A 9,455-nucleotide genomic window follows, 5' to 3' on the forward strand; every position below is an offset into this window, starting at 1 on the left:
CAGTGGATTAATAACGAGGAAGAATCTGTTTCGTCTAAAATTTAAAGTTACTTCCTCCACCCCTCTATTACCCCGAGAGAGTACAAATTTAAATATGTGTATAAAGTCATTTTATCATATGAAAATAAGATACGTCGGAAATCCTCTTTATCGTATGCCGAATATACCAAGTTCTTCTTAAGCACAGACGAGTATCATACTTCTATTCACAGAGGGCTCTGTAACAAGCGGAAATAAACATTTTCCCCGCTTTGTATGCGTGTGCGTGCGTGTGTATACACACGTGTATAGTAAAGTAACATACGTAACATATCCACACATAAATAATCTTTGTTCATTACGCTTTGTAATTTTCATTCGATTCTAATCTTTTTTACACAATTCTTACAAAATTCTTACAAATACTTTCAAAGTCTCTTCTTAAACGCCACATTGTATAAAAAGTATGTACAAAATGTATTATCATTAATGGATCATTTGTTGTATCAGATCGAGTGTTTGAAATTTAGAGGAACATTACACCAAAGTACAGTACGTTGCATCGAATTTTACATAGATAAGAGTAAAATATATCGATCATTTTTCGGTATAGTAATTTGTTTTGACGAAGGGTATTTTTGCGATGGTTGCCTTGTACGTTTTCCCTCGAACTTGTACCAGTATTCCACCACCGTAGTGAGCTAATTCCGATGGCACGTATCCCATGGCGATGGAACGTCCAAGGGTGGGACTAGGTCCACCGGAAGTGACTTTGCCAACGCTTTCACCTTCCGGAGTCAATATACACGCTCCTTCTCTCACTGGCGGACCATGCACTACCGTTAATCCTATTCGTTTTTTCTCGGTTCCTGATTTGATTTGCGAAAGTATCCTCTTTGCACCTGGGAAGTTTCCTTCCGCTCGCCTTCTTTTAGCTGTGGCAGAAGTGAAAGAAATTAAGCGTTTATGGTTAGTCACGAGCGTATCTTATTACCGTCTATTATTTAAAAAAATAAATATCGTGCAAGTAGAGATTCGTCTTATCTATCGAATGCTGCAACGAATACTGTACTTTGCATATTTTATATACGTTTGTATGTTAGGTGCATTTTGTTCCCTGGATATTTGTATATCTGTTTTTCCCATATTGCAATTGAAATTTCCCATAAATGCACAAATATCCGCAGCCTGTCTGCCAGGCTATTACTAACCTACTAGCCAGGTAAGTGCCGCTTCGACTGGTGTAGTTTCTTCGTCGATATCATGCCCGTAGAGGCAAAGGCCAGCTTCTAGCCTAAAAGTAATTCGATGAAATACCGATGTTAAACGTGCAAATGTATAATTGGAAATTAATCGGAAATTATTATTTGGCAATCGAGTACCTTAAACTGTCCCTGGCTCCCAAACCAGCCAGTTTCGTGTCAGGCGTGTCTAAGATCGCTTCTACCAAGGTTCGCGCAATTTTGGCTGGCATGGAAATTTCGAAACCATCCTCTCCTGTATATCCGCATCGAGTTACCCTGATTCGGCTTCCAAATACCGTAGTTTCTACGCTGTTCATAAATGTTAGATTTTTCAAGTTGATTTTTACGATCGATCGAAGAACCGACGCGGCCGTAGGACCTTGTAACGCGACGAGACTCTGTTCCAAAGGATCCAGGAATCGCAATTGTATCGATTTTCCCTGGCGTTTGAAGTTTTCCTAAAATTAAGAATCAGACCGATGAGCCACGAGTCGTATGTGACGACGTCGTGTTTATAACGATGTTGCAGCATTTTATAGCGATCGAAATACATAAAAATGGATAAACTGGATGACGTGATAATTGCCAATTATACTCTTTTATTCTGTCGAACGTTATTGAATCTGAGCTGTGTATGACCGAGCAATTGTTCATTAACACTATGAAACGGAATGTTTCCGACGTTGTCATCGTTGTCATCGATGGTTTCCATCGTTAGGCAGAATTTTTCTACCATTGATAATTATTACCGATCATACTTGTCGACAGCTATCGCGTTTCGTTTTACTTTTGAAATTACAAACGCAACAAAGACGTTTAATAGAGACATACATAAAATTCCATTGTCTACCTGTTGTTGGAGGAGCAATTGAGAATCTTGATTTCTTCTTGCAGCATTAGACACCAGAAAGTATTTATCGTCGTCGTCCTTTGTAATTATCAAGTCGTCGAGAATGCCTCCATTCTCGTTGGTAAACACCGTAAGAATCGCGCTGCCTTTGCTCAAGTTCTTCAGATCGCCGGTCGTCAAAGATTCCAAAAGCTCGGTTGCATCCTTTCCAAAAACTAGCGTTTGCATCATATGACCGACATCGAAGAGCGACGCAAAAGTTCTGGTATGTTGATGAGACGCGGCTATTGCCTCTTGATATTGTACCGGTAGTAACCAGCCGGAAAAGTTGATTATTTTACCTAAAAGAAAGTCACGTTGATACCTTTTTCTTATCAGCTTTAACATTTCATTTTCATAATATCAAATTTTGTCGTTGTCATATGAAAGCATTACCGAATGATGCGAAATTTAATATTCTCACAATCAATTGGACACTAATTAATTTGCGTAGAAACGTTTTAATAAATACAATGGCGTAGAAATACTCTTTGTAGCGTATCCATGTATATGCAAGATGAACGCCTTTGAACGGCCTTTGCAACGCTTATTTAGGAACAGGACAAGAAATTAGACAACTTTTCTCGCTAATTTTGCAAGCAGCCTAATACTGTTATGCATTACGTAATATAATTACCTCTATTTTCCACATGAAGATCGTACAAGCAGGTTTTCCTTGGCTGTGGCGTCGGCGTCGTGACAGTCGACGTCGATGTCGGCGTCGATGTCGGCGTCGTTGACGAGAAACGGTGGCCTTCGGTTCCGTTTGACCGCGTTTCGGAATCGATCAAACATCTTAAACGCGACTTTGATACCGTATGTCTCGAGCTGTTCTTAAAAATCGTGCAAGACTCGCGGACACTGTTTAACGTCTCGATACGTTTGTCGAAAGTCTCGAAGCAAACCGATCTTCCACGAACGCTAAAACGAAGCATCGTCTTTCCTCCGTGGCAATTGGTCGTGCACTGATCGTCGATTGCAGGCTGGAGGCATCGGCGCGTCCCTCCGTCGTTGACCCCGCTGACACGAGGCATCTTTCAGAGTCGGACATGGCATGGAAAATCCGTCGATGCCGTTTACGCCGTAAATACGATTTCGCGTTCCTCGAACAGCCGCTTCTTATTTTTCAACGTTTATCGGCGCGCGTGTTTCGATAAATGACGTATTTCGGTGGCGAGGTAAGCGAGGTCGGAACATAGTTTCGAGTTTCGAAAACTCGCGTATTCTAAAATCACTTTGGAAAACTTGGCTTCCTCGGACATTCCATACTATAGCTTCTTAAACGAGACTTTTCTCACAACTTACGAACAGTTGAGGATATTTATCTGTTTATCATTGCCCGAACAAAGGGATGTTTGATCGTGATTTCCTGATATTTTCATCTGTTTACCGACAGATTGCGTCGCCTTGTGTCCGAAGATAAAGAAAGACCTTGAGATAAATTAGTATTTTCTTGTACGATACAAGCCGGGAATAGCCAACGTCGATATCGTTATTTTCATGCTCAAGAGAGGTCAGCATGCTGTTAAAATCGGGAAAGATAGGAGAACTAGAAACGCGCGTATATCGTAGTCTGTATTTCGCGTGGATTTAGAGGGAGAGATGGTAGTAGTCACGAGACTCGTGCGCATCGGATGCTTATTAAATTTTTATTGTACCACGTAATAATAATAATAATAATAATAATAATAATAATAGTCGTAATAATTAATAATAATAATAATAATAATAATAATAATAATAATAATAATAGTAATAATAATAATGACAATAGTAATAATCGCAATAATCATCATCGCAATAATAAATCGTGATAATAATGTCAATAATAAATGTTAATAATAATAATAATAATAATAATAATAATAATAATAATCATTCGTCACAATAATAATAGCAATAGTTTCGTGATAATAATGACAATTCATCGTCGTCGGTAATAATCCAATGACAAATGTCAATAGTCATATAGTAGCGTGTCGAACGGAGAAACGACCTTAAAAAACGAAGACAGTATCAATTGTTTGTTCGTACATTTTGTTTTTTTTTTATCTCTTAGCTTCCGTCGTCTTACTCTTCTCGCTCGCGCTTTTTTCATTTTTTTTTTTAGTCTCTTCTTACCTCTCGCTCTCGCTCTTCCACACGCGCATTCTCTCTCTCTCGACGCATTTTTTTTTTTTGAGTTTTCTTTCTCTCACACACACGCACACTTTCTCCCTCTGTCTCGTGTTTACACAATTGATGCAAAATGTCCCTACACAGTCCGACGAATGTGTGTGTGTGTACGTTTTTCCGATCGATCGATTTTTTTCTTCCTCCGAGTCGTAGTGTGTTTGCTCGACGCTTTCTCTATGATATTACTTTTGCTTTTTCCGCCTTTATCCTCTTTGAAATCCGCTATTTTCCCTTGTAGCACGTGTTGACACATTCACTCACATTGGTTAATCGGTTTGCTAGTGGAGGGACTAGGGTGGTAATGTGAGGGGGTGTGCAGTTGGTGGAAGATTATCAGTGAGGAGTGCGTAGGGGGGGGGGAGAGGTAGGGAAGGTAAGGTACAAAGGTGGGGGTTGGGTGTGGATGACGTACGGGTGTTGGGAAAAGGATTCGGGAAAAGGAGGCGTGTTAAGGTGTCGCGAATTAATCAATCGGGAACGCTCACGAGGAAAATGGATTATGCTGCGGTGAAAACAGAAGGCGCTATAAAATTTAGGCCCCACCGGTCAACGGATCTACTTTGTTCTGTCTTTTTGTTTTGCCAATTTTATATCCGATCTTTTGCAGTGTTTGCTTCGATTCATTGTTCGAAAGGAATTGGACAGGATTGTCAGAAAAGTCGACAGATACGATTTTTATTTGACGAAAGTTGGACGAAAGTTGGACGAAAATTGGACGAAAATTGGACGAACCGCGTGAAAAATGGTGTGAAAATTCGTCGACCGAGGGACATTTCCGCGGTGCCGAGAGCGTCGAAAGTCGATAACAGTCGCCTACGATCGCGAGGGGAAACCAAAGTTGTTCGATCGAAGGATGGCTGCGATCGGCAAAGTATACTGCCTCGTTTCCGCGACTTCTCGTATCGCGCTCGTCCTACGCGTTTTATCGAGCTCTGTTATTTTTTTTCTCTTTTTTTCTTTTTTTCATTTTTTACCTCTGTCGCCTCTCCTCCTCTGCTCATCCTGGAACGCGACAATGTGCCCCTTTGCGATTTCGAATGTTTTATGTGCTCGTTGGGTGTGTTTCCGTCTCGTGGTCTAGAGGAGAAAAAGGTGTGGAAATAAAAACCGGAGGTTAGGTTGAGAATTAGGGCGTGGGGATTTCGTCGGAAATGGAAGTTGTTTGATCGGGCTACATTGTCACGAACGAGGAAGCACATCGCGTACGCGTTCGCGTTTCTTTCTTTTTTGTTTCGTTTGTTGCACTGGTTGTACGTATGCGTGCGTACATACATACATATATGTATATCTCTATATATAGATATATAATGTTTCGTTATATCACGGACTATTTCTTCTCTGTTTTGGTCGTCGTACAAAAGAAACGAGGATTGAGTCGTTTTCTACCAAAAGTTTCCTGTGCTTTGAAAACCGGAAGTAAAGAAAATGATGGCAGCGAACCCAAACTATTGCCTGCTATTGTTTCTTCTATTATTCGTTGGTATCTCGAAATGTGTGTATTTTCTATGAATTTTGTTTTACGCATGTGCTCTCTACCTTTCCTCTTTCTCCTTCCTTTCGTTTGGCCGTGACGTGTGCTCTTTTTTCTTTTTTTTTGTTTTCCTTTCGTTTCGTTTCGTTTTCGCTCGTTTTCGCTCGTCTTCGCTCGAGGGGAGGGGGACTTTTTTGCTTTGCCGACATTACAGTGTGCAATCACCGTCAAAAAAAATGTTTTTCTCTCAACTCTCGCATTCTCTCTCTTTCTCTCGCTTTCTCTCACTATTTGCGCTCCCTATATACTTCGAGTTCGATAATTTCGTCTAAAATTCCACTTTCGCCTTAACTATACACAATAATCATAATATATAATAATAATAATAATAATAATAATCACGACTCGAATACATCATCGATCACCTCCGAATATAGATACAATAATTTGTTTCTTCTCCGTCTTCTTCATCCTCTTCAACTTGTTTCCGCCTTTCTCTCGCGTTACATCTCACGATAATGATCGTTTAGGTCGTCGTATATCTATACATATACATATACATATACATATACATATACATATATATATATATAATTTATAAAATGAAAATAGGTACAATTTTGGACGCTTTTCTTCGTCGAAAAAACGCTCCGAAAATTTCATTTTCGCTTAATAATGCCCATCGGTTGCGATTCTAGTCCACTTGGTAGTAAAATTTTGTTTAATTGTCACTCTACCATTCGTACACGTTCTCTCCTTTTCATTCTCTCGTCGTCGTTCGTTCATCCTTTGAAAGCATTCGCACGCACGATTCTCTCGTCAACGCAGCTTCGCACTCGTCTTTTCATGCTCTCGTGAATTTTTTTCTTCCACACTCAGACCTCGGTATCCTTTCATACAGAAATTTCAGCGATAATCGCTCTCGCGATACATCAGCCTTTTTTCGCCTTCGATTTCGAAACACATGAAATTTTAGGCTGGCCAATCGCGTGCTTCCGGAATCGACGAGCTTCCAACGGCGCTCGCAACCAGAACAAAATTTCACCGTGAAATACGCGCTTAATTTTCTAATCTACCTCACGTTATAGTATATTTACAGTCGTTCGATTATGACGTCAAGTTTGTTCTCAAGTGTCTGGAAACTCGATTTTCGAACGGCTTTAATTCTGACTCAGCTCTCGCATACAAGCTCGTCCGAACAAAAGTTTCACGACTTTGCACAATTTTCATCGCATTTCGATTATTTCTTTCTGCTTCGCACACTTTTGCACCTTTTTATTTTGCGTAGAAAGAATTTCGTGCTACGCCAACTGCAACGATCGGCTTGGCGATTCCAGAATCGTGAATCGTGTACCGTGAACGCTGAACGTTGAACCCTGAACGCTGAACCCTGAACCCTGAACCCTGAACCCTGAACCCTGAATCCTGAACCCTGAACCATAAACCGCGAACGTGAATCGTGAATCGTGAATCGTGAATCTTGTATTGGGATAATAAAACTGTTATGACGCGGTATCGACCTCGTCGTCCCGTGGAACTTTGTCGAAACGAACTGGTATGCTTTTTTCTTTTTTTTTTTTTTAATAGGAAGCCCGAAAGACGCTTTATACATAACATTTGTTTGCTTTCTGCATTCGCATTTACACTATAACTCGCGAAACATTAATTTGCAGTGTTCAATGGTATCTACTTGCAAGTATCTGAAACACTGCACATGGATTTGACGCTTTCTCATACTTTTCAAGAGTTGCACATTCTCTTATTGCTAAATCGTCGTCGTCGAAAATAATATATTCCTTTCTCTTTTGTTTGTTTCGCAATGGCGTCAAGTTACATGGTTTTGATATGTCTAATTAAGAAACGGAAGTCCTGTTTCAGATAGCTTCTTTCTTTCTGTCGCCCCAAGTATCAAAATTAAATTTAAGCGTTTTTTTACGCGGTTTCGAGAGACAGCCGTCGAATTTCTTTTACCATCAGAGTTCTATTTTAAAGGAGAAACTACGATGAAACAGAATTCCGTCGAGTACAAACGATACTCGAAACAAATGTTTGATACGAGTTTGCAAGAAACGATCTTCGGTCGAAGAGTAGGAATTTTTACGCGATCAAAAAGACAGAGTCGCGTATCGGTAAAAACGACGCGAACGTTGAATCGAACGGAAGATCATCTCTAGAAACGTTCCCTTTCGCCAATCGTCGTCCATCTATCCTTTCATTGGTCGGACTCGATGGTCCAATCGTTTGGATAAATTGGCCACCAATTGTTCGATTCCCGATACCACAGTAGCTGATCTCATCGAACACTGCCCGCGAACGTCACAAAGGATGACGTGGATGGCGCGGGGAAAAAAGTTGAATTTCCAATTTTCTTCCGCGAAGAAAAAAGTTCTTCCGCGTGTGCCCGGAAGTTGTTCCGTCGCACGGAAGCACTCGTTGACGAATAATAACGATCCGTAAAGAAGGAAAAAGAACAATTGCTCGATCCTAGACAGATATCTATTTGTTTTTGCTTCGTGTTACGCAAAAAGGCTCTCGCGATTTCAAAAATTCTCCCTTTGTTCATCTCATCGTTTCTCGCAATCATCGAAAACGTTGCTCTTTCTCCTAGATATTGCATCACATGTATCATCATACATATAGAACCATTTATGAGAAATCCTACACAATGCGGAACTTGCTCGTAACCGAAAGAGACTGCTGAATTATTATCGTGTTCAACGTACGGTTTTCACCTTTTTACGTTTCTCGCTATTCCCCTGTTTTCTTTTTTCTCTCGCTCGCTCCCTCTCTTCTATCTCGCTATCTTCTATCATTTTTCGCTCTCCCTTTTCAGGATATATCACCTAGATTTATTATTTTTTTCTTTTCTTTTCTTTTCTTTTCTTTTTTGCGCGTCGACCATTTCCGAAATTCGAAATTCTAAACGCTGCTCAACTACGTACGCGGCGCTTCGAGGATTCATGTATAATATATACGGCTGTTTCGAACGTGTTGTACGCGTTTCCAACGACAACGGCGTCGAAGTAAACGCCGACGCGTGAAACATGGGCGCGTATTCGACGACGTCGTTCTGGATCGCACAGAAATTTTGTGTTTTTTAGCTCGTTATCGCAATCTGGATGTCAACCATTTTTCGCAATACTCTTAATCGCACGTTCTCCTTCTCGTCTCGACTGGTCGCTAGTTTTCGAATCAGCGCTGTCCGAACCTCGACTCGAGTCTCTTCTCGAGTTCATCCGGTGCACTCGACGATCGATCGATCAGTCAATTTTTTCCAGCCTGCATATTCGATCATTCGCAGTCGCGTCAGGACAGCGCGTACACAGTTTCGCGAAAAGAGACGAGAAGCGATCGAAACGGTTACCTCGCTCGCCGATCGACGGTAGGCTCGCATCAAGAATCGATGGCGATAACTAATAATAGTGGTAATAATAGCAATAGCTGTAACTAATGTTAATTTTTAGCGATAACTGATAGGGGCGGGAAGCAATTGGAAGTGCGATCTTTTTGGTCAACGATGGACAAACCAGTGTAGCTTGGAACGATCTGTCATTTGCTATGTCGCCTTGGATTTGACGAAATGTCAAAAAACGCGAAGAAGATTGTCTATCGGTGGAATCTGCACTTCCAACGTTTCGTCGACGGAACAATAGGTAACGATAATATTTAATAAACGCACATGTCCTAAATTTCGTGT

The 9,455-nt window shown here is 40.8% G+C and overlaps 1 protein-coding gene across 2 annotated transcripts; it reads right to left on the bottom strand.

Moving 5' to 3' along the window:
• Positions 1-319: 319 nt before the first annotated feature.
• LOC100746927 (aminomethyltransferase, mitochondrial) lies at positions 320-3,161 on the bottom strand. Of its 2 annotated transcripts, XM_033320105.1 has the most exons (6): positions 2,839-3,161; positions 2,750-2,799; positions 2,074-2,414; positions 1,362-1,681; positions 1,191-1,273; positions 320-914 (listed from the first exon to the last, which is right to left on the bottom strand). In XM_033320105.1, the coding sequence occupies exons 1-6, from the start codon at positions 3,144-3,146 to the stop codon at positions 577-579; spliced, it is 1,440 nt and encodes a 479-aa protein (XP_033175996.1). In that variant the 5' UTR covers positions 3,147-3,161; the 3' UTR covers positions 320-576. The 2 variants fall into 2 exon arrangements, with proteins under 2 accessions (XP_033175996.1, XP_003488556.2); XM_003488508.4 differs by having other exon boundaries at positions 2,750-3,161.
• Positions 3,162-9,455: the final 6,294 nt, after the last annotated feature.

Source organism: Bombus impatiens, unplaced genomic scaffold (genome assembly GCF_000188095.3).
Source record: "Bombus impatiens unplaced genomic scaffold, BIMP_2.2 scf_0237, whole genome shotgun sequence".
Lineage (NCBI taxonomy): Eukaryota > Metazoa > Arthropoda > Insecta > Hymenoptera > Apidae > Bombus > Bombus impatiens.